This window comes from Chlamydomonas reinhardtii, chromosome 5 (genome assembly GCF_000002595.2).
Source record: "Chlamydomonas reinhardtii strain CC-503 cw92 mt+ chromosome 5, whole genome shotgun sequence".
Taxonomy (NCBI): Eukaryota; Viridiplantae; Chlorophyta; class Chlorophyceae; order Chlamydomonadales; family Chlamydomonadaceae; genus Chlamydomonas; species Chlamydomonas reinhardtii.
In genome coordinates, this window is record NC_057008.1 from 1,340,262 (window position 1) to 1,363,672 (window position 23,411).

The window sequence follows — 23,411 nt, forward strand, 5'->3', positions numbered from 1 at the left end:
CGGCTCCTTCTCCTCCCCGACCTCCCAGCCCGTCTCCGCCCAGCCCTTCTCCGCCCCGGCCACCTGCTCCTCCTCCCCTTCCGCCCAGCCCTGCACCGGCTCCTTCTCCTCCCCGACCTCCCAGCCCGTCTCCGCCCAGCCCTTCTCCTCCCCGGCCACCTGCTCCTCCTCCCCTGCCGCCCAGCCCTGCGCCGGCTCCTTGTCCTCCTCGACCTCCCAGCCCGTCTCCGCCCAGCCCTTTCCCTCCCCGGCCACCTGCTCCTCCTCCCCTGCCGCCCAGCCCTGCACCGGCTCCTTCTCCTCCCCGGCCTCCCAGCCCGTCTCCGCCCAGCCCTTCCCCTCCCCGGCCACCTGCTCCTCCTCCTCGGCCGCCCAGCCCTGCACCGGCTCCTTCTCCTCCCCGACCTCCCAGCCCGTCTCCGCCCAGCCCTTTCCCTCCCCGGCCACCTGCTCCTCCTCCTTGGCCGCCCAGCCCTGCACCGGCTCCTTCTCCTCCCCGACCTCCCAGCCTGTCTCCGCCCAGCCCTTCCCCTCCCCGGCCACCTGCTCCTCCTCCCCTGCCGCCCAGCCCTGCACCGGCTCCTTCTCCTCCCCGACCTCCCAGCCCATCTCCGCCCAGCCCTTCCCCTCCCCGGCCACCTGCTCCTCCTCCTCGGCCGCCCAGCCCTGCACCGGCTCCTTCTCCTCCCCGGCCTCCCAGCCCATCTCCGCCCAGCCCTTCCCCTCCCCGGCCACCTGCTCCTCCTCCTCGGCCGCCTAGCCCTGCACCGGCTCCTTCTCCTCCCCGGCCTCCCAGCCCGTCTCCGCCCAGCCCTTCCCCTCCCCAGCCACCTGTGCCGCCCTCTCCTCCCTCGCCCTTGCCCCGGCCTCTTGGTAGGTACGGCATGCATGCACGTTGCCCAATGTTTGACCCTTGTGAATAGAGGGCCCATCGTAACCACCACGACAGATTTTCACGCTCGCCCCCTCCGTGTCCCTGCTGTGCAGTGTGCAGCCCGCCTGCCGGCTGGTGCGGTGGGGGCAACTACCAGGTGGCTGACAGTCGGAGAGTGGATTGCGACGGCGACGGCACAGCCGACTACGTGTGTATCGACGCCCTTGGCAACCGCGGTGTGATCCTCAACAACCAGACCGCCATTGCCTGCGAGGACACCTGGCCCTCTGTGGACAGGTCCGCGGCGCGTTGCCCCGTCTTCTTTCTGCAACGTGAGTTGGTGATTGATGATGATTTGCGGCTTGGACACATGCGGGTCATCACGCACCAGGGCTCGTACGGACGGCAGTTGTACTCGTTGCCGTCTGTCACCGTCATGCATGCCTACGATTGATGCCTTGATGCATGTGCATGCATAGAGCATATCACATTTTTATTGCCACATACCGTGTCCACGAAGGTTGGCAACGATCGAATGACGCATTTTCCTCCTGCCCACTCGCTGGCGTCTACCTGCTGCAGGCTGTCCCAACGTCACTGGCTACATCACCATCCCGGAATCTTACCCAGTGGCCCAGGCTGGCCAGACCGCACTGTATGCCAGCACAGCATTGGCCGATGCCGCAAGGGACGCCTGCTCCATGAACGACAACTGCACTACCTGGGTGCGTTACCCCAGCACCCCGTACGACCAGGGCCAGTACCTGCCCAGCCAGCCCCAGTGGATCCAGGCAGGCGCGAGTTGCACGTATGTGAAGGCCCCGGGCTTTGTGACCGTGCGCCTTCCGCCAAGCCCCGCCCCGCCTTCTCCGCGCCCCCCTTCGCCTTCTCCACCTCGGCCACCCAGCCCGCCGCCTGCTCCGCCCAGCCCCCCGCCCCGGCCACCCAGCCCGGCGCCAGCTCCTCCCAGCCCGGTACCTCGGCCCCCGAGCCCACCACCTGCTCCACCCACCCCTCCATCGCCGGTGCCCCGGCCAATAGGTATGTACGGCAAGCATCGTACGCACCCTACATTCATTCATTTTGGTAACCTGGGAGACAGACGGTATGCATGCATGTCGAAAACATAATTAACCAGCACACATTATGGCGACCGCAGCGGCCTGTATCCAGAGGCCACATCACGTTGGTTCGACTAATAACATGCAGCCGGCTCTAGGGTTCAGCTGACAACATGAACGCGCAATACTTTTCGCATACACTTGCAGTGTGCAGCCCGCCTGCCGGCTGGTGCGGTGGGGGCAACTACCAGGTGGCTGACAGTCGGACAGTGGACTGCGACGGCGACGGCACAGCCGACTACGTGTGTATCGACGCCCTTGGCAACCGCGGTGTGATCCTCAACAACCAGACCGCCATTGCCTGTGAGGACACCTGGCCATCTGTGGACCGGTCCGCGGCGCGTTGCCCCGTCTTCTTCCTGCAACGTGAGTTGGTGATTGATGATGATTGCGGCTTGGACACATGCATGCGGGTCATCACGCACCATGGCTCGTATGTACGGACGGCAGTTGTACTCGTTGCCGTCTGTCACTATACCGTCATGCATGCCTACGATTGATGCCTTGATGCATGTGCATGCATAGAGCATATCACATTTTTATTGCCACATACCGTGTCCACGAAGGTTGGCAACGATCGAATGACGCATTTTCCTCCTGCCCACTCGCTGGCGTCTACCTGCTGCAGGCTGTCCCAACGTCACTGGCTACATCACCATCCCGGAATCTTACCCAGTGGCCCAGGCTGGCCAGACCGCACTGTATGCCAGCACAGCATTGGCCGATGCCGCAAGGGACGCCTGCTCCATGAACGACAACTGCACTACCTGGGTGCGTTACCCCAGCACCCCATACGACCAGGGCCAGTACCTGCCCAGCCAGCCCCAGTGGATCCAGGCAGGCGCGAGTTGCACGTATGTGAAGGCCCCGGGCTTTGTGACCGTGCGCCGTCCGCCAAGCCCTGCCCCGCCTTCTCCGCGCCCCCCTTCGCCTTCTCCACCTCGGCCACCCAGCCCGCCTCCAGCTCCGCCCAGCCCCCCGCCCCGGCCACCCAGCCCGGCGCCAGCTCCTCCCAGCCCGGTGCCTCGGCCGCCGAGCCCACCACCTGCTCCACCCACCCCTCCATCGCCGGTGCCCCGGCCATTAGGTATGTACGGCAAGCATCGTACGCACCCTACATTCATTCAGTTTGGTAACCTGGGAGATAGACGGTATGCATGCATGTCGAAAACATAATTAACCAGCACACATTATGGCGACCGCAGCGGCCTGTATCCAGAGGCCACATCACGTTGGTTCGACTAATAACATGCAGCCGGCTCTAGGGTTCAGCTGACAACATGAACGCGCAATACTTCTCGCATACACTTGCAGTGTGCAGCCCGCCTGCCGGCTGGTGCGGTGGGGGCAACTACCAGGTGGCTGACAGTCGGACAGTGGACTGCGACGGCGACGGCACAGCCGACTACGTGTGTATCGACGCCCTTGGCAACCGCGGTGTGATCCTCAACAACCAGACCGCCATTGCCTGTGAGGACACCTGGCCATCTGTGGACCGGTCCGCGGCGCGTTGCCCCGTCTTCTTCCTGCAACGTGAGTTGGTGATTGATGATGATTGCGGCTTGGACACATGCATGCGGGTCATCACGCACCATGGCTCGTATGTACGGACGGCAGTTGTACTCGTTGCCGTCTGTCACTATACCGTCATGCATGCCTACGATTGATGCCTTGATGCATGTGCATGCATAGAGCATATCACATTTTTATTGCCACATGTGTCCACGAAGGTTGGCAACGATCGAATGACGCATTTTCCTCCTGCCCACTCGCTGGCGTCTACCTGCTGCAGGCTGTCCCAACGTCACTGGCTACATCACCATCCCGGAATCTTACCCAGTGGCCCAGGCTGGCCAGACCGCACTGTATGCCAGCACAGCATTGGCCGATGCCGCAAGGGACGCCTGCTCCATGAACGACAACTGCACTACCTGGGTGCGTTACCCCAGCACCCCATACGACCAGGGCCAGTACCTGCCCAGCCAGCCCCAGTGGATCCAAGCAGGCGCGAGTTGCACGTATGTGAAGGCCCCGGGCTTTGTGACCGTGCGCCGTCCGCCAAGCCCTGCCCCGCCTTCTCCGCGCCCCCCTTCGCCTTCTCCACCTCGGCCACCCAGCCCGCCTCCAGCTCCGCCCAGCCCCCCGCCCCGGCCACCCAGCCCGGCGCCAGCTCCTCCCAGCCCGGTGCCTCGGCCGCCGAGCCCACCACCTGCTCCACCCACCCCTCCATCGCCGGTGCCCCGGCCATTAGGTATGTACGGCAAGCATCGTACGCACCCTACATTCATTCAGTTTGGTAACCTGGGAGATAGACGGTATGCATGCATGTCGAAAACATAATTAACCAGCACACATTATGGCGACCGCAGCGGCCTGTATCCAGAGGCCACATCACGTTGGTTCGACTAATAACATGCAGCCGGCTCTAGGGTTCAGCTGACAACATGAACGCGCAATACTTCTCGCATACACTTGCAGTGTGCAGCCCGCCTGCCGGCTGGTGCGGTGGGGGCAACTACCAGGTGGCTGACAGTCGGACAGTGGACTGCGACGGCGACGGCACAGCCGACTACGTGTGTATCGACGCCCTTGGCAACCGCGGTGTGATCCTCAACAACCAGACCGCCATTGCCTGTGAGGACACCTGGCCCTCTGTGGACAGGTCCGCGGCGCGTTGCCCCGTCTTCTTCCTGCAACGTGAGTTGGTGATTGATGATGATTTGCGGCTTGGACACATGCGGGTCATCACGCACCATGGCTCGTATGTACGGACGGCAGTTGTACTCGTTGCCGTCTGTCAACGTCTTGCTTGCCCATGATACCTTGATGCACGTGCATGCATGCATGAAGCGTATCACATTATTATTGCCACATACCAGGGGTGCCACATACTGTGTCCACGAGGATTGGCAACGATCGAATGACGCACTTTCCTGCTGCCCGCTCGCGGGCGTCTACCTGCTGCAGGCTGTCCCAACGTCACTGGCTACATCACCATCCCGGAATCTTACCCAGTGGCCCAGGCTGGCCAGACCGCACTGTATGCCAGCACAGCATTGGCCGATGCCGCAAGGGACGCCTGCTCCATGAACGACAACTGCACTACCTGGGTGCGTTACCCCAGCACCCCATACGACCAGGGCCAGTACCTGCCCAGCCAGCCCCAGTGGATCCAAGCAGGCGCGAGTTGCACGTATGTGAAGGCCCCGGGCTTTGTGACCGTGCGCCTTCCGCCAAGCCCTGCCCCGCCTTCTCCGCGCCCCCCTTCGCCTTCTCCACCACGGCCTCCTAGCCCACCGCGCCCGCCCAGCCCCTTCCCGCCACGCCCGCCGCGCCCTCCCTCGCCTGCGCCCAGCCCGGCACCAGCTCCGCCCAGCCCTGCGTCACCCCGACCGCCTTCCCCGCCTCGGCCGCCACGCCCTCCCCCATCCCCGCCCAACCCGCCCCCGCTCCCATTAGGTAAGGGACGGAGCCATACATGTTGATTGGTGATGACGCCGCCACTACATGTACCCGCCGCCGTACATACGGCTAGTTGGTGGTGGTGTGTGTATGTGTGCGTGTTTGTTGATGAAACGCACATACACTCGCGCATTCTTGGAATCGTAATGCATGTATGCCGGGTTCAACATTAAGGGGTATCTGCCGCACACACCTAGCTAGCTATCAAGCGACGCCTGCTGAACATGCACGTGCGCATGCATGCACTCCCCTGTCGTGCTGTGCCTGCTTTCATGGACACAGCCTGTGGCCGGCCGGAGGGCTGGTGCGTGGGTGACACATACATCTACCGCAACGTGGACTGCGATGGGGACGGTGTGCCGGATCACGTGTGCTATGACGCGCGCGGCTACCGCGGTGTGATTCTGGGGGCCCAGGAGACCGCCACCTGTGTGGACACCTGGCCCTGGCTCGCCTCCTCCATTTGCCCGCCGGTGTTCAACCGTGAGTGCGCGTGCGCGCTTGTGAATAGATATAGATACACCCTGCCGTGGGCAAGTGGTGTGCATTATATTAAGGGAGCGAGTGCGCCTGCGCGCCATGATGCAAGCGCAAGCTGTGAGACACTGTCAGCCGGCGGCGGGTCTTGGGCATGGCATCGATTATTTGCCACACAAGCTGATGTGAATTTGGTGGTGCAAAGCGTGGATCATGTTTGCGTTCCGCCCATCCCTTGTGCCTGCTGTGAAATACGATACAGGCTGTACTGCGTATCCTGGATGGGTCGCCATTCCCGACGCGTCCTGGACTGCGGCGTCCCTGCCTGGCTCGTCGAGTTATCATGATAGATCAGCAGCAGCAGTACGGGACTACTGCAGTGCGTCCAGCACTTGCACTCTCTGGGATACGGACCTCTACCCAGATCGCTGGACTGCACTCAACGACGCGGTGGCAACGCTTACGCTGCTCGTCCAGCGCCTGGAGCAGACACCAGTGGCATGTGTATACGTGCGGCCCCCGCCGCAGGCGCCTCCCTCCCCACCGTCTCCGCCCCCATCGCCGCGGCCGCCACTCCCGCCCGTGCCAAAAGCAGGTGCGTACGTGCGCAGTCTAGATTCAGCAGTGCGGAGTGTGCGTCTATGAATAGTGGCTAGAATGGCAGCACATGGTGCCGGCCCCGCGTTTGCAAGTAGTGGCCGCCTGAATACGTACGCCAGTATTCACCTCATCAAGCAAGCAAGTAAGCAAGTTGTAAGAAGGCACCCAGTCATGGCCACAAGCGAAGCGTCGTTGCATGCACAAACCATCTCATCCCAGCCAGCCGCCGAATGCATGCGTGCATCCCTGCTGCCAGCCTACCGTGGATCAACCGCCTGCTATCTATCTAGTTGCGTGAGTCCGCCTACGACCGTACTGATCCCCATAATGTACCACCACGCCTGCCCTGGCGACCTGGCTTGTCGCAGCTTGTCCCAGGCCTGATTGGTGGTGCACGGGCAGCTCCAGGGCCATTCTCCTGGAGGATGTGGACTGTGATGGAGACGACCTGCTGGACTCCGTGTGTTACGACCTGGCGGGCAATCGAGGCATCATCGGCTCAGGGATTGACTGCACGGACACCTGGCCCTCCGTGGCAGCCTCCTATTGCCCGCCTGTTTTCAACGGTACGAACGCTAGCTATGACGGGCACGCGCACGGGCATATGGCAATGCATATAGATGCACGTACGACCACCTGCACGCAAATCCTATACTGCCTATAATCAGAATCTTTGCGCCTGATATGAGTGATGCTTGCTCCTTTCCTGACCCGGCCTGCCCTTCCCCACCGCTTCTCATAACAATCAAACTTTATTGACGCAGTGTGCCCTGAGGAGCCTGGGTGGGTAGCGCTTCCCAATGCTGCATGGTCGGCAAGCTACCTCATACCTACTACCGAGATGTTCGGTTGGTACTCAGCCGCGGAGGCAAAGAACTACTGCTTTGGAAACTCCAGATGCACTCTTTGGTACAAGGACACAAATGTGTGGGTAACGTACAACCTCGACATGTCGAGAGTCACAATGACGAAGCGGTTTGGGGCGCCATGCCTATATGTGCGGGCCCCGCCCCCGCCGCCGCCCCCGCCGCTGCCCCCTGGGCCTCCCAGTCCACCACCCAGCCCAGGTACCGTGTGTGTGTGTGCTTGCATGCATAGTTGCGTCGGTTAGGTATGCTTGACAATAAACGCCTTGCTGCTGCTTAACAAAACCCCTGACCATGTTTTCAGGTCCACGCTCGCCCAAACCGCCTAACCCGCCACTTCCGCCACGGCCTCCCAGTCCACCAAAGCCGCCAGCCCCACCGGCGCCTCCACCGATAGGTATGGATGCACCTGTTTTGTGCAATATATACAGCACGACGCACGCCATACAATATTCTTCCGAGCAGTTGGGATAAGTGCGGACATATATAGCCGTTGACCTCACACAGGGGGGACACCGTGCCGCAGGGTCTTAGTACGTATGGTACCGCATGTTCCCAACCCTACCTCATTCATTCATACGGTCGACTTGACAGATGCCTGGACGTATTCCAATCACCTCTATATATGTGTTGCATGTATTTCAGCCATCAACAGATACTTACATGTGTACCGGCTGACGGGAGCGGCAGAAGTTGATTGCTTCATACGCGCACTAACCTATTTTCCGCCGCACAAACCTGACCCGTGCCGTTCCTGCCTTCACGAATGCATACAGCCTGTGGCCGGCCGGAAGGCTGGTGCGTGAGCAGTTGGAACATCTACCGCAACGTGGACTGCGATGGGGACGGTGTGCCGGATCACGTGTGCTACGATGACGCCGGGAACCGCGGCGTGATCCTTAGTGTTCAGACTGTCACCTGCATGGACACCTGGCCCTCTGTATCCGCCTCTGTCTGCACCCCTGTGTTTAATCGTAAGTGCTGCAGTGTGTATGTCTGCTGTGTGGCGGAGGGGTCAACTAAACATCTATCTTGATAGATGGAGTTTCGTTCTCCCTGCAATCCAAGTCAATATCATGGGCAAACCTGCCAGTCGACCATGAGTACCGTATGTGTTGATTGCGTGCATGCAGGCTGTCCCATGGACCCGGCCCTGGCTGGATGGGTTGCCCTGCCCGACGTATCGTGGGTTGCCGACTTCTCGACCTCCTTGGATTGGTCATCCGCTGAGGAGGCACGGACGGTGTGCACGGAAATGGACTGCAGCTTCTTGTTCTACTCACCGCCGAACAAGTGGACAACGGTCTCGGCGTTTGGTAACCGGAACATCGTGCCCTATGCACAAGAGCCGGCATCGTGCATGTACGTGCGAGGTCGGGAATCACCTCCCCCGCTCCCTCCGCTTGCGCCTCCGCCTTCACCGCCTTCACCGCCGGCGCCCAGCTCTCCAATAACGGGTATGGATTTGAGTCCGACTAGCAGCAGCTAGCAGCCGCACTAGTAATGCATGCTGCTGCATGGGGAGCTCCATACACGCACCTAGCTACCCTACCTTCCGCTGCACAAACCCAACCCGCCCGCCGGGCCGTTTCTGCCTTACTTCATGCATGCAGTCTGTGGCCGGCCGGAAGGCTGGTGCGTGGGTGACACATCCATCTACCGCAACGTGGACTGCAATGGGGACGGTGTGTCAGATCACGTGTGCTACGACGCGCGTGGACACCGCGGTGTGATCCTGGGGGCCCAGGAGACCGCCACCTGTGTGGACACCTGGCCCTGGCTTGCCCCGTCCATTTGCCCGCCGGTATTTGACCGTGAGTGCGCGTGCGCGTCATCACCAGATAGGTAGAGGGGCAAACCGCCATCCCCATGCGTATCACGTGAACCCTGCTGGTCCGAATATCACAGCATTCAAACTGCGAGCTATGTATGAGCCAAGTTATACGGTGTTTCGCACAGCCCACATATCTGTCCAGCTCACAAGTGACATCCCATCATACATTGTCGACCGTCTGTACCCGACACTTTATCAACCAAACATGTTATGCTGCCGCCGCGCAGGCTGTCGTGAGGAAGCCGGATGGGTGGCGCTGCCAGATGCGTCATGGAACGCCGACACAGCTGCCGCCTACGATCCGTATTACACGCTATACCTAACCTCAGCTGACAGTGCAAGGGACAGGTGCAATGAAGCGGCGAATGCTGCTTTCAACTGCATTCTCTGGGAAACGAACGTCGTACCAAATAAATGGCGGGCGTTTTTTGGCGTGCTCCGGACGATGACGCTGTTGGCGCCAACATCACCGACGGACCCCGCAGCATGTGTGTATGTGAAAGGGCCTGCTCAGCCGCAGTGGCCGCCCAGCCCTGCTCCGAGAGGATTAGGTGAGCTAGTATCAAATACAAAGCTCAACGCGCATACATGTTGGGAGTCAGCTTTATTTTGACCCGCCCGCTGCATGCTGCTGTGCGCATCATTTCGCATTTACACTCGCAGCACGCAGCTCTGACGCCGTCAACCTACCTTTGCCCTTACTACTTTTCTCCCACGCAGCATGCCCCGATCGGCCTGAGGGCTGGTGCACTGGTGCGCAGAGCATGTACGTCCAGGTCGACTGCGACCTCGATGGGCGACTGGACCACGTCTGCTACGACGCAGCTGGGAGAAGGGGCCTCATTCTAGCGATCCAATCCGGCCCCACTTGTGGGAGCACGTGGCCCTCGGTGGCCGCCTCCGTCTGCCCGCCAGTGTTTGATAGTAAGTTGGTGGAATGGAAGGTCAGCAAGGAGGTCAGCATAGTAAGTTGGGGTGGAATGGAAGGTCAGCAAGGAGGCGATACCGTGGGGTGACACCAAGGTGATTGTATCTATCTACCATGCCAGAAAAAGGGCAGGGAGAGGGTTGGCCGTTACTTCGGAGTATATACATGGGCGAGAGCAACATTGAGCACGCACGCCGCTTCCATGAATGTTCATGTACCGTATGCTCAACCGGTTCTTCGTTGGCCACTGCCGCATGTTTTCGTTCGTTGATATATGGGGATGCCTCGCATGTATGATTCTATGCCCTGCTGATTTCAACTGCATGCTGCGCTGCATGTATGCATGCAGGCTGCCCCAAGGTGGCTGGCTACTTGTCGCTGCCCAACACGGCCTTCAGCAGCAACTATGGAAATAACCAGCTGTTTATCGGCCAGACGTCATCAGGATATGCCGCATGGCAGGCGTGCGAGGCAAACTCGTACATCTACCCTTGCACAATGTTCTCAGACAAGGGAGCCTACGCGTACGGACAGGTAGACGCCCTGAAGTACACCGAGGGCGTGTGTTCATACTTCAAGCTTCCGATGCCACCTCCGGCGCCTGAGCCGCCGTTGCCGCCGCCGAGACCGCCGAGCCCTAAGCCACCTGCCGCCCCTGCATGGACAAGTAAGCTCATGCTGCATGCCGCTGCAAGTGATTTGCGGCGGCCATAGAGCATAGCAATAGAACATGTACGGTATATCTTGGATCTGGCACGCACGCACCACCGCGCGCAATACCACGCACGCACATCTGCATGCGCATATTGTTACGTACGTGTACGTATGCACGCCGGCGTCGTGCTAATTGCGCCATCAATAATAATAGTATGCATGTCTGCCTGCCGTCTTGATTACTTGATTGCGCTCTCGTAATCTTATTTGTTGTCGACCAGGCCTAATAATAATAATAATATTAATAATTCAAACACCGACCCATGGGGCCTGGCGTGGATTATCGGGGTAAGGTGGCTAGGACGAGGAGGCCCATCCCCCTCGCTCGCGCTGCCGCCTCACCACGCAACCCGCCCTACCTACCTGCTGCGGCCCGCTTACTATTCGTTCCCGGCGGTCCCCTTACCTGCTGCAGTCTGCACCAAGCCTGCAAACCAGTGGTGTACGAGCGGCACATTGAGGTGCGTGATCATGCATGTACATGTAGCGCATGGTGATGAGTGCAACTGCGTGACAAATTTCTGCGTGTGTGTCCGTGTCGGCATACCTATCTACCTTGGGTCCCTTCCTTCCTTCTATCCTTGCTCGATTGGGGATGATGAGCGAGGAAGGGGAGTGCGTGCGTCGATACGTACAGCAGCAACATACACAGGCCGCGCCCCCGCCCCATGACGGGGGCCAAGGGGTGCTGGGGCGCTGGCGCGTGGGGGCGGGGGGGGGGGGGGTGAGCAACGCAAAGGCTGCGCATGAAGCATGGCCCCGGCCCTACCATCCACCATGAAGCATTCATGGTACCGGCCCTACCTTGGGTCCCTTCCTTCCTTCTATCCTTGCTCGATTGGGGATGATGAGCGAGGAAGGGGAGTGCGTGCGTCGATACGTACAGCAGCAACATACACAGGCCGCGCCCCCGCCCCATGACGGGGGCCAAGGGGTGCTGGGGCGCTGGCGCGTGGGGGCGGGGGGGGGGGGGTGAGCAACGCAAAGGCTGCGCATGAAGCATGGCCCCGGCCCTACCATCCACCATGAAGCATTCATGGTACCGGCCCTACCACCACGCCGATGGGTTACTAGGAGCAAAGTGGCCATTTTAGCGGAAGGTACCGACGTTTCAGCAAGTACCAGCCCGACCGCGGGTCTATCTAACCGCCAATCCCAACGGAAACCGTCTTTACGTAAATTTCAACCACCGGCTAAAACGAGATATATCGGTTTGCCATATTACAGTCGGAGCCAGATCCATGTACAAGTTTATCAATGTATGCATGCGTGCAGGTACGTGGACTGCTACGGTGGATTCAGTGAACGCGTCCTCGACCAAGTGTGCCACAATGAAGGCGGCCAGCGTGGCGTGATCCGGTACTTCACCCCGGGCACCACATGCACCGACACATGGCCAACCGCCACGGCCTCATCGTGCAAGGCAGCTTTCGGGAGTGAGTGAACGCATGCACACTGGTGCGGCATGTAGCTGAAGCGCTCCTGCGGCTGCACGCACCTCGCTTTATGAAAATCACATGCATGCGGTATCCTGTGCTTGGCTGGGGCAGGTGGGGGTTTGTGTGCTCCAAGCCGTGCTGAGCGAGCGTGTGCACGCACGTCATTGCATGCGTGTCTTTGTTCTGAACGTGCGGCAGTCGGGCTCCATCCGCCGACCTTGAATGACCAACTCCTTTCACGCTTGTCACCATGCAGATTGTGACCGGCCAAGCGGGTGGTGTACGGGTGTCTACAGATACGTGGGTAGGTAATAATTGTTATGTACGGCGGGCGTCACGCCTAGCTTTGATCCCCCGCACGCGCCGGATTTACACACATTAATATCCTTCCCACCTCCATCTCCGGCCGCGGCCGTACCTCACTACTGTACAATACAATGCTTTGCAGACTGCAACGGCGACGGCATCCCAGACCACACATGTGCCACCGAGCCAGTTGGCAGCACCCGCGCCGAAACTTTCAGAGGCGTCATCCTTGGAAATCAGACCATTGCACCGGGCAGCCAGTGTGTAGACACCTGGCCCAGCGCACCCATCTCCTCATGCCCAGCTGCTTTTGGTCAGTCGGGTGCCGCTGACGACCTAGATTTGTGTTGGGCCCATAACATACCGTGCTTGCTCATGTGGCCTTTCACAGATGTTTAGGGGCTGAAAATCTGTCTCGCCAGTGTTTGACAATGATGTGCGGCCATCCATGCCACTGCAACCCCGTGTGCTCATGCGCAGCATGCCCGCCTCGGGCCGGATACACCGTGTACCAGGACGCAACCATGAACAGCCAAGTTTATAGCGGCGTTTTAGGCCTTTGGCTTGCGTACCCGCCAGAGACGGCGGCGTCCCTATGCGCCGCCACCCCCGGGTGCTCAGTGTACGACACGGCCGGATACTACTCCATACAGACCGAGCTGCGGCTTACGTATATGGTGGGGCGGTGCGCGTACATCAGCAACAGCGTCACACTGGACCACCTGACGGTGGCGCCCGGAGTCACACGGCCACCAGGCACCGTCGGCACTGCAGCAGCGGGCTTGGCGGCGATTGATGTCGCGGCTTCCCAGGAGCAGCTCAGTGGGACTGGGGTGCTGATGGACGATGATGGGCCGCAGCCGTCGAATGAGGAGCAATTGCAAGAGGTGCAGCCGCTGCTGAGTGGGTCACCGCCGCATCCTGCTCCTGCAGCAACGGCGGCTGCACAAGCAGGCATGGGCGCCAGCAGCACCACCTCATCACCAGCACCTGCCGCCTCCTCAGTCTCCAGGGAAGCGGCATCATCTTCAGCGCCTTCAGCTGCGGACCTAGCCACCACCACCGGTGCCACCACCAGCAGTAACAGCGAGCAGCAGCAGCCGCAACAGCAGCAGCAGCAGCCACAATCGCCACTGGATTTGCCTAGCGTGTTGCCTCAGGGAGCAGCAGTGGCAGGCGCCGCTACTGCTCTTGACACCGCCCACGGCGCCACTACTGCTGATGGAAGCGGCAGCGCACAGCAGACAAATGACAGCAGCGGCGGTCATGGCGGCAGTAGTGTGCCCGTGGCCGGGATTGTGGGGGCTGTCGTGGGCGGTGTGTGCGGCGCGGCATTGCTGGCAATAGCTGTGGTTGGGGTTGTGATGTGGCGGCGCCGTTTGGTGCACGACAACATGCGGGTGGCCCCGCTATAGTCCTAACTGGATGGAGTTAATGTGTGAGAATGTGCGTGCGCTCTGTGTCAGGCCCTGCAGCTCCGCCGCGTAGATAGGTTGATAGGTTTAATGCGTCCGCCCAATCAAACATACACGCCGTACGTGTCCGCACATTCATACCGTATATATCCTCAGTCCTCTCCGACCGAGAGAGATAGAGCGCAGAACTGTGTGCAAGCCTACAGCCAAAAAACACATACGCTCGCGCGTGAGTGAACACATACGCTCGCATGTGAGAGTGACACACACACAAACACACACACACATACGCGCATACCAATGTTGCCCTCATGAAGAACCGGCGGTTAGTTGTAGCGATCTTTTTCCGAGCTATGTCCGGGCGATGAGGTTGATTGTTCGGCCTCAGACTGTGGAGGGGCTCAGCCCCTTTTCCCGTGACCGGGGAACACTTGTCCGAGCGAGCCTTTCAGCAGCAGGGTTGCATGTACAGCGCTACGATCTATCTTGGATGTATGTGTGCGTGCGTGTGCGTGTGCTGGCCCCTACATCCAGCCTCCAGCTCCAGATTGCAGTAGTGGCCGCGAGGATGCGGCGGTGTTTCAGGCGAGGTCCCGGCATGCCGAGAACTGCTTGCGCTGGCGTACTTACTTCGCCTAACCTGCGGGTCCAACTGCTGTAGCCAGTCGCACTGATGACGGTGCATCGCCTCAATCATCATCAATAACATCGCGGGGGCCAGGGGAGATTTAGTGTTTGTCTGCCATGTTGCTTGAAGCATAGATTGTTCCCTGTCTGCTGGTCGGTTGATACTCCGTTGGCAGTTTGGTGCAGTCAGTTGGGCTAGTTGGGGCCTGATCCTGTTGTGCACCGCAATGTATGCATGTTTGGCGGACGACACGCGTGCGCAGGATGGGGACGTATGTATGGTTCATTGCAGTGTGTTGTGTACGGGGTTATAGGTGGCTTTTAATCCCCAGATAAAAGGCTAGGGTGCAGTACGCCTCCGCTAGGCAGGGCGTGTCCTGAGGGGTAGGGCGGGGTGAGGCCAGACGGGGCCCCCCGTGGGGTTCATCGCCTCAGTCCCTTGTCCGGCGTGAGGTGATAACGCGGCGTTTCCGCTGCTTAGCAGAAGGAGCCGGCGCGTGTCACCTCCGCGGGGCTACTGCACACGTGACTGCAGAGAGGAGGGCGGCGTGGCAATGGGCTGACAGCTGCACAATGCTCGGCGGAGAGCGGTAATGGCCGTGGTCGTATGATCGATATGTGAGGGAAATGCAGCGTTTGTGGTCCGTTTGGGTTGGGCGTTCAAGCGTTTGCAGTAGTGAGTGGAGGTGTGAAGGTTAGCGTGCCCGCGTGTTCAAGGCGTGCTTACTACAATTTCTTGTGTGTGTACTAGCCACGCCCCATTCGGCGGCGCGAAGAGCGGTGGCAAGGTCGGTGTGCTGGTGAATTTGCTTGCGCGTTTTCCTGGGTGATAGATTCAGATCCGCCGGGGGTAGCCATTTTCAAAGAATGTGAAATAACACCTACCGCTACGCAGTACCCCGGCTTGCCCCCTCCCCTCTGTCCCATTGCGCACCATTGCAAGGCCAAGTATGACGGGAACTTAGCCCCTGAGCCGAGCTATCGAGTATCGGCTATGGGCTCATTCCAAACTTCCATTTCAGCGCGCAGTTGTACGGGGTGGGATGGGGGTTCAATGCCCGGACTGTGCGGGGAGGCGCCGGTGACAAGGCGAGAGAGCGGGGGCAGGGCGGGGGCGAGATGTTGCACATGATTTCGCGAAATTGCCATCACGATAGTATGCACCGTTGATACCACAAAACTCAGCGCTACTGATGCATCGAGATAAAGCAAACGGCGCCGAGCTCTTCATATGCAAGCCAATTACAGAAGCTGTCAACCACAGCTCTTACGAAGTAACTGGACCTTGGAGCTCAGCGAAGCCCGCCTGGTCTGAGACCGGCGATGGCCGACTGGTCCACAACGCTGGACAGCCTTGATGGCTTGTCGGAGGAGGAGAAGGGCAAGGCGCGCTTCATCTTATCGACACAACCTGAGAAACATGCCCGGCTGATCGTCTCCGGGCCACCAGGCGTGGCTGCCGCGACCATTAAGACGATGCTTCGCCGAGGTGAGTGGCAGTCGTTACCGATGTCCTAAAGCCCGGTCAGCATAAGTAGGGGCACTCACGCTGTCCCGGGCTGGGTTTGCTGGGAGCTGGTGCAAAGAAGTTTCATGCAATCTGGTACTTCCGGAAAGCCGCTTGCGTGCGCACCTTGAACGTGCAGCTGGATAATGTACTTGTGTGACTGCTCCCACACTGTGCAGACGAGGAGGCGCGAGCCGGTGAGCCTGGCTGAGGGGGTGAGAAATTTCTCGGCCCGAATTTGCGTACTAGCGGCCTGAGCACCAGGCCTTGCACCCCGCAATTGGGCTGTTGTGTAGAGCACTGCGGGCATTGCGGGGATTACCTCTGAAGCGGTGGGCTGTGTGAGAGACTGACCGACTATGCTTTTTTCAATAGATGCGTAGTTGTTTGCCCGCGACGTTAAAGCTGCATTCTCCCTGGGTTCCGTTGTGCCCTTCGTTGCAGTTGCCGCGGCCGTGACTTCCCGGGTGGCGAACACCTCTGGTGGCGAACCCATCGACCCGACCACCGCCTACTTGAGGGCCTGCTTGAGCCCGCCCTTCCCCGGTACCACGCTGCTGGGCAGAGACGTCGAGGTGCTTCGGCGCTGCCTTCGGTGTCCGATCAGGCCGGGCCTACCACTGCCCCTGGAGGCGGCCCGGCGGCTGCAGGCGTCGCACCCATGGCTCCGGGATACCCTGGCGCCCTGCGACACGCAGGTCAGAGGGGCACAACGGTAGCAGGCGCACGCTCAGGCTCACACATCCCGGGGGCTTTGGGGGCTTTTATTGCAAATCCCTGCATAGATAAGGTAATAAAGGGTCAGGGCGCGGGCCGGTTCGTGCCCAATCAACCGTGCCACAAGAACGATAGAGCAAGGTTTGCAGGTCTCAAACTAGTGGCGGCGGTGCGTGGCGGAGTGGACCTGGTGCACATGCACCTCAATGCCGGAGCTACTTCGCTGCCGCACGCACGCTGCTGACGAACACTACCCTGAAGTGGCCCTATCTATCTACCTACTATCTACCTACTAAATTTGAAATGCCCCGTCGCTCGCTTTTGGCCGCCCGCCCATTACTTTGTCGTACGTAGGCCGAAACTGCCCCAAGCTCCCTGTCATGGCATCTGCAGAGTGTACTGATGGAGGACGTGACGGGGCCAGTGGTGGGCTGCAGCTCGAAGATGTACGCCGCTTTCACGTCCCACAGGCTGCTGGAGCGCACATGGTGGCTTCTGGCCAAGCACACGAAGGTGGTCTGGCTTACGATGGACCGCAACGTGGTCGACCCTACCGAGGCGACAGGCAGGTGGCGTGACCATGTAAACCACGGGGTCCTGTCTGTCTAGTACAATTCGACACTCGACCACCGGCCTGCATCTGTGGACGCATGTGGACACGCGCGCCACACGCATTCATGTGACCGAGAATGCTTGAGAGTAAACGTCTCATAGCGCGCGTATTGCCGCCGTTTCGTGCACTTTGACTGGCATTGCATCCGCCTTCACCTTGTGCGTGTGTGACAGTGGGGCAGCTTCGGCCAGACTTCTTGTGCTGGGTGAACGGCGCCTTGCTGCTGAAAGGGGAGGAGAAGGCCACAGACGCCGGGCTGAAGGACGCCGTGGCGGAGCTGCAGGACAAGATGTCCCGGGCGTGGGTCGACGGCACTGTCCAGCAGCGACAGGGCGGCGCCGACGACGTGCCGAGCCCCTGCATGCTGGCTTATGCCGCTGCCGGCTCCAAGCTGCAGGTGGGTGGGCTGGGTCGATGCAGCAAGAGCAATTTGAAGGCAATGTCAAGGCGATGCCGCCGGCTTTCTGTATATGGCATGAACCGGGCTTTCTTTTCGTTCCTGATGTTGTTGCGATGCTAGGCGTTGTCTTACCATCTCCCTTGCTTTGTTTTGCCACCCTACCCTCGGTTGCACAAAGTTCATTGCCTTGGTACCGGAGCAGGCAACGTAAGTGCCGGTAGCCATTGCCATCTATGTGCAATTACGTGTCGTCGCACCTCCCCTACTGAGGAGCAGAAACGCGGGATAGTACTAGGAAGTTAGGGCGAGGCGTGGGGACACTCGCATATAAGCGGCAGGCAAGCAGCGGCAGAAAGCGTCCATGCTTATGTAAGCCGCTGGCTCAGGGTCAGCCTGAGGTCCAGGGGGCCCCGGTTGGGGTAGATGAGAGTTGCTGGGACTTTCTGCGTGGGACGTTGAACATAAGTTCGTGGGCGCGGCGTCCCGGCCTGCGGTGCGTAGCTCGCCGTGCGCACGTGCCTGGTCTTAGCTGGGCCCCAGCGCGGCTGGCGGGTCGCTGCGTGCGAGGTGTGCCGGGCATGCAATAGGGGCCGAGCCGTGATATCCAAGCGCGGGACGCAACTGGGGCGGGCAGTTTGGTGTATCTTGTTACTTCAGAGCTGGTTTATCGGCACGCGGGCAGTGCTAGACAGCGTCAAGTTTGTTAGCGGGCAGATTGAATCAATAGGGACCAATGTCGGGGCGCAGGGAAACCAGAAACGATTCGTTAGTAGTGCGAGATCAGCACGCTGGCCAACACGTCGAATGATCCTGTCCGTGCAGGACCGCGGGTGGCGGCGTGCGGGCGGAGCCCATCAGCCAGGTGCTGGACACGCGCCAGTTCGAAGACCGGCTGACCGCAGTGATTGCCGCCTTCAACATCTGGCGCTTGCTGGTGGGATACGCCGCGATGGACGCGCCTGCACCGGCCCTGCCGGTGGGCCAGACCCTCAAATTCGACGGGAGCAAAGTCACCATGTTGCCTGGTCTACCGGGTGTGTGTTCTGAGCAAGCGGAGCGAGCTTGGCACGCCGTGCATGTGCATGTCAAATTCTTCATGGTCTTGCACGCCCTTTCCACAGGCTAGTCTCTTTTGCGTTTTGTCCTGCTGGGTGCTAACTGTCTGCCCACCGCTGCGCCACAACACCTGACCCGCAGGCTTCGTGCGCAAGGTCATCCCCAACTTCAAGGACAGCCACGAGGAGTACACCACCTTCCAAGTGCTGCATGACCTGTACGGCGCAATATCCAAGCCGCTGCACAGGTCCGCCGTCGTGCAGGCCGTCGATGGCACCCCGCGCATGCAGGCGGACGGCTCCTACCTGGTGCACCTGACACCGCCCGGCGTGCCGTGCGTGGAGCCGCCCGGGAGCGAGGACGAGCTCCGGGGCGTGGTGGCGTGCGTGCTCCGCGGGCTGGCGGCGCTGCACGCGGAAGGTGTGGTTGGCGGTGCGTGGTTTGCACCAGATAGAAAGGGGTGGCGAGGGAGCACCTCATGCGGGCGGTAATTGCCGCGGTGCGGTGAGGGGCGCATTCGCAGACACGCAAGGCGCACCCATCCAGCAAGATGGAGCGTGACCCGGTGAGGCTAGGAAAGGCTGCAAGCCCTGGAACCCCCGCCGCAAACCACATTCCCTTGCACGCCACATCCGTCCGTCCTGCTAATGCTTGCGACCCTACCTCGTCCTCCTGCTGGTGGCCTACCTTCGGGCCTTTGATTGCCCGCTGCTGCTCCCTCGCGACCGTTTGCCCACATCCGCATACAGGCTTCGTGCACCGCGACGTGCGGTGGCGCAACATCATCTACCTGCCGGCGGAGGGGCGCTGGTTGCTCATCGACCTTGAGCACGCCGGCCGCGTGGACTGCGACTGCCGCCGGCCGCCCTTTCCGCTGCAGCACTGGAGCGACCGCATTCTGGAAGGCGACGGCACCTACAGCCCCGCCTCCGACCTGCGGATGGTGGCGGAGCAGCTGATGGCGTCGCAGGAGGATGGGGATGGGCGGGCGGGTGCGCTGTTGGTGCGGCGGCCGCCCTTCACCCTCAGCGCAGCCGGCCAGGACCTGCGCCGCCAGCTCCTGCAGGCGGACAGCAGCAGCCGCGAGCAGTTGGCGGCGGCCCTGCTCGCGCACCCGTGGCTGCAGTCGCCTGCTGGTGCTGGTGCTGCGGGAGGCGCGGGGGGAAGCGCCGGATCGCCGTCGTAGTGCGTGCGGCGGGGTTGGAGGCAGGCGGCGTGCCTGGGTGGACGGCGGCAGCGGCGGCGGCGGCCACAGCTGCCTGTGGTCCGTCAGGAGCCCTGCTACCACCTGCCTACCCCTGCGTGCGGCTGGATGGCGGCGTGCTGCGCACACGCCACCCCTACGACCGGGGCCGTGGAGACAAGCAGCAGCAGCGATGGATGCGTAGAGGGCCCTGCCCGTGGCGCAGTCGTGTCATGTTTTGTGCGGCGGGTATGAGGGTGGGTTGGGGGGTAGTTCAACCAAGAACACAAACCCACGCGCCATGGGGACATGGAGCAGCGCCGGAAGTGCATCGGGGGTCCGGAGGTGTGGGAGTAGGCTAGAAACTAGTTGTGCCTCAATTGACTGTGACGAGAGGGAAGCGACCCGGAAGCAGCCTAGATAGTTCGTCCCTGCCGTTCAAGTGCGTTGTCCATGGAGCACGCCGCTGTGCCCTGGGCCGCAGCGGAACGTGATGCCTGAGGACCGGGTCACTTCTTGGGGGCTCGGCCAGGGGGGGGGGGGGGGGGGGGTTAGAGAAGACCGAAACAGACACCATGCTTCAACTTTAGTGAGCTTGACGAGACAAGAGAAGGTGGCTCTCCCTTGCAAGGGAAAAGTGGGCTGTGCCGCCACGCCACGTCCTCCGTCTGAGGCCGAAGGTTCCGATACTAGCCTCATCTCCCGGACATAGCCGGGGTCGGTTTGTACAGGCACCGCCCGCCATATGTGCCCAGTCGCGCCCAGCTATCAAGCACTAGTGCAGCAGGCAGCAGGCCAACCAGACAGCAAGGAAAACACCCCTGCCGCTGCAGCCGACTGCCCGCTACGCCATCCTCGTCAGCACAGGTCGCTAACCAGACAACACCGGCAGGTCTCAACCTGGACTCGCGAGGTCGCTTCTCGCTCCAGCCGAGTTTTCCCTGCCGCCTATTTTTCTACAATAGGGAATAGCAATTAATAATACGTGGCACTCGCGGTTTGTGCCAGTTTGGCACTTTTTGTCAACGCAGGCAGGCAGGCAGGCAGGCACGGACAGGGGCAATCCTGGGGGGCTTCGCCCCCCCTGGATCGCTTCGCTCAGGGGGCTCAGCCCAAAAAATGGCTGGGCAGGCAGCTGCAGCTTCGGGCCTTCGGTGAATGGGTGTGAAGAACCCGGGCACGCCTGGCAGACCTGCTGGTATGTACGGGTCCCGAGACTAGCCCCGGCCGCGTGCCTGCCCGTACATGCCCCTGCACGCAGTAGCCGCCAGTTCCCACGCTCTTTAATACACTGCCGTGTCTATCTCAGGCCGAGCTTGACGAGAAAATAACGAATCCGCTTTCAAAATTGAAAACGGGTTTCTGGTTGCGAAGTTGTCGGACCCCGTTGCGGGCGCGTGCCTTTCTGGGGCAACCGCTAGGGTTGTCGTGTCCGTTCGACTTCAGGTTGAGGGACAGCTGTGCCGGGGCTTGACTGAGCGCGCGGGGCGCTGCCCCGGCGCGTGGCGTGCTGTGAAGTGTGGAGTGTTTGGCTGTGGTGCTCGCTGTGGGAAAGGCTGTGTCCTGGGGTGGCGTGTGTCGAGCTGGGCCAGAAGGGGGGACGTTTGTGAAGTGTAGTGCGAGTGTAGGGTCTGGGGATGAGGCGTGTTCGGGTGACGTGCTGGTTGTTGTGAGTGTTGTGAGGAGAGTGCCGCCCTGAGGGTGTCTTGAGTCTACGCTTTTGTTGCGCTTTAGTTTGGGAGTACCTGTAGAGCATTTGCCGCCATCGAGTGATTGCTAGCTGACAAAACCGCGAGTCATGATGCTTTGTGATGTGTGTGTACTAGCTACGCCCCATTCGGCGGCGCGAAGAGTGGTGGCAAGGTCGGTGTGCTGGTGAATCCTGGTGAATTTGCTTGCGCGTTTTCCTGGGTGATAGATTCAGATCCGCCGGGGGTAGCCATTTTTAAATAATGTAAACCTGTTGTAAACCGCGGTAGGTATCTCGTTCGTGCGGCGGGGGTGAGGCCCGGTAGGTCCCCAGCCCGGCCCAAGGCCGTCCAGGCCCAGCTGCCATGCGAATGGTCAGCGGTACTTGAAGCGGACGCGGACTACTCCATCTGGTATCGCGCCAGCCATGCCAGCACCCTACCTACCTGCTCCCGGCCTCACGCCATTGTGGGCTGGGATGCTCTTACCCGCGTCGCAGCACAAGCTGGGAAATGCCCAATCTTCCTTGCCCAAGAGCCTACATTGGGAGGATTTTCTTGCCGCTCCCCGAAGATGCAAGCCCTGAATCCGGGCCCATTCCCAATCTCATTGGGGACCCGCAACGCAGCCCCGCAGCAGGGGTATCTACCCATGTGATCCACGGCCCTGGATGTTAGTTGCGGTAGCTCGGAATGTGCCTAATTGCCAGCCTACCCCAATTTGGCCCACTTGCCCGTGCGGCTGGCCCGCACGGATTCAGAGCCTGCCTGATTTAATTTTGCGTGCTTATATTATACTAGGATTATCCAAGGACTGGGAGGCCAGTAAGAGGGCGATTCCCGACCAGTCCCCGAAAACGGCCCTGCGCGCCCGCCCGATTATTTGGCCCACTCGCCAGAGCCCACGCCCTGGTCCTCGAAAGCCTGCCTGACCACCCGGTTCTCTGCATATATATTATTCTTTACTTGTAAGTGATAGCTTTGCAAGCTTGAATGGGCAAACAAGGGCTGGCCCTGCCGGGCTCGGTGCGGCGGATGCCACTCCGGCAAGTGCCTGGGGACAGCATGAGTACAGGCCCCTATAGCATCGAAATGGCATCATGTGACATACATAAAGGTCTCTGAACAGTTTCTGGACATGAATATTAGCGAAAACCGAAGTCAAAATGTTAAATGTCGCGCTTGCTAGGACCCCGCCAATTCGGCTCGAAGCTATCTAGCTTACATCTAAGTGTGCAGATAACTCGACGGCATGAAATCTAGGAACAAAACACCGCCTATGCGAGATATGGCGTGTGGGAGCAGACGGACTGCAGGTTGCCTGGTCTGCGCATTTAATATCTGTTGATGTTTGTCCTTTGGTGATTTGTGCATGCCAGTATGCGCCTGCAGACGACAAACAAACAACATGTTGAGCATTTAAGGCGCGATGTGCACCCAGAACACTCCCAATCCTGCCCGGACGGTTGTAACAATCCTCATATGACATCTATAGGGTATCGACATCGGGAAATCGCCGGCAGGGATGACCAAAACGCCTCGCGGCCCGGTGGGCCAAATTTGGGTCGCCCCTCAGTTTTCCCC

General features: G+C 60.4%; 3 protein-coding genes across 3 annotated transcripts in view; 2 read left to right on the forward strand and 1 right to left on the reverse strand.

Moving 5' to 3' along the window:
* CHLRE_05g244650v5 (uncharacterized protein) overlaps window positions 1-727 on the reverse strand; it is a 1,155-nt gene extending 428 nt beyond the window's left edge. The window contains exon 1 of the mRNA XM_043062483.1: window positions 22-727. Within this exon, the coding sequence (XP_042924664.1) occupies window positions 22-705 (684 nt within the window). The 5' untranslated portion in view covers window positions 706-727. The remainder of the gene's footprint in view (window positions 1-21) is intronic.
* Window positions 1-15,552, forward strand: part of CHLRE_05g244701v5 (uncharacterized protein) — a 17,585-nt gene extending 2,033 nt beyond the window's left edge. The window contains exons 4-30 of the mRNA XM_043062485.1: window positions 29-714; window positions 797-873; window positions 988-1,206; window positions 1,457-1,915; window positions 2,143-2,361; window positions 2,624-3,082; window positions 3,310-3,528; window positions 3,788-3,930; window positions 4,113-4,246; window positions 4,481-4,692; window positions 4,963-5,454; window positions 5,740-5,940; window positions 6,197-6,529; window positions 6,903-7,100; window positions 7,299-7,601; window positions 7,705-7,797; window positions 8,177-8,374; window positions 8,534-8,857; window positions 9,014-9,214; window positions 9,462-9,785; window positions 9,955-10,158; window positions 10,512-10,829; window positions 11,292-11,337; window positions 12,152-12,312; window positions 12,572-12,619; window positions 12,764-12,934; window positions 13,102-15,552. Of these exons, the coding sequence (XP_042924665.1) occupies window positions 29-714; window positions 797-873; window positions 988-1,206; window positions 1,457-1,915; window positions 2,143-2,361; window positions 2,624-3,082; window positions 3,310-3,528; window positions 3,788-3,930; window positions 4,113-4,246; window positions 4,481-4,692; window positions 4,963-5,454; window positions 5,740-5,940; window positions 6,197-6,529; window positions 6,903-7,100; window positions 7,299-7,601; window positions 7,705-7,797; window positions 8,177-8,374; window positions 8,534-8,857; window positions 9,014-9,214; window positions 9,462-9,785; window positions 9,955-10,158; window positions 10,512-10,829; window positions 11,292-11,337; window positions 12,152-12,312; window positions 12,572-12,619; window positions 12,764-12,934; window positions 13,102-14,036 (7,377 nt within the window). The 3' untranslated portion in view covers window positions 14,037-15,552. The remainder of the gene's footprint in view (window positions 1-28; window positions 715-796; window positions 874-987; window positions 1,207-1,456; window positions 1,916-2,142; window positions 2,362-2,623; window positions 3,083-3,309; window positions 3,529-3,787; window positions 3,931-4,112; window positions 4,247-4,480; window positions 4,693-4,962; window positions 5,455-5,739; window positions 5,941-6,196; window positions 6,530-6,902; window positions 7,101-7,298; window positions 7,602-7,704; window positions 7,798-8,176; window positions 8,375-8,533; window positions 8,858-9,013; window positions 9,215-9,461; window positions 9,786-9,954; window positions 10,159-10,511; window positions 10,830-11,291; window positions 11,338-12,151; window positions 12,313-12,571; window positions 12,620-12,763; window positions 12,935-13,101) is intronic.
* A 75-nt stretch (window positions 15,553-15,627) lies between these two features.
* Window positions 15,628-20,899, forward strand: CHLRE_05g244550v5 (uncharacterized protein). The gene is made up of 9 exons (XM_043062482.1): window positions 15,628-16,152; window positions 16,350-16,367; window positions 16,615-16,868; window positions 17,242-17,452; window positions 17,674-17,897; window positions 18,079-18,107; window positions 18,723-18,934; window positions 19,098-19,376; window positions 19,706-20,899. Exons 1-9 carry the CDS (start codon window positions 15,987-15,989, stop codon window positions 20,140-20,142), a joined length of 1,830 nt encoding a protein of 609 aa, XP_042924666.1. The 5' UTR covers window positions 15,628-15,986; the 3' UTR covers window positions 20,143-20,899.
* The last annotated feature ends 2,512 nt before the right edge of the window (window positions 20,900-23,411 follow it).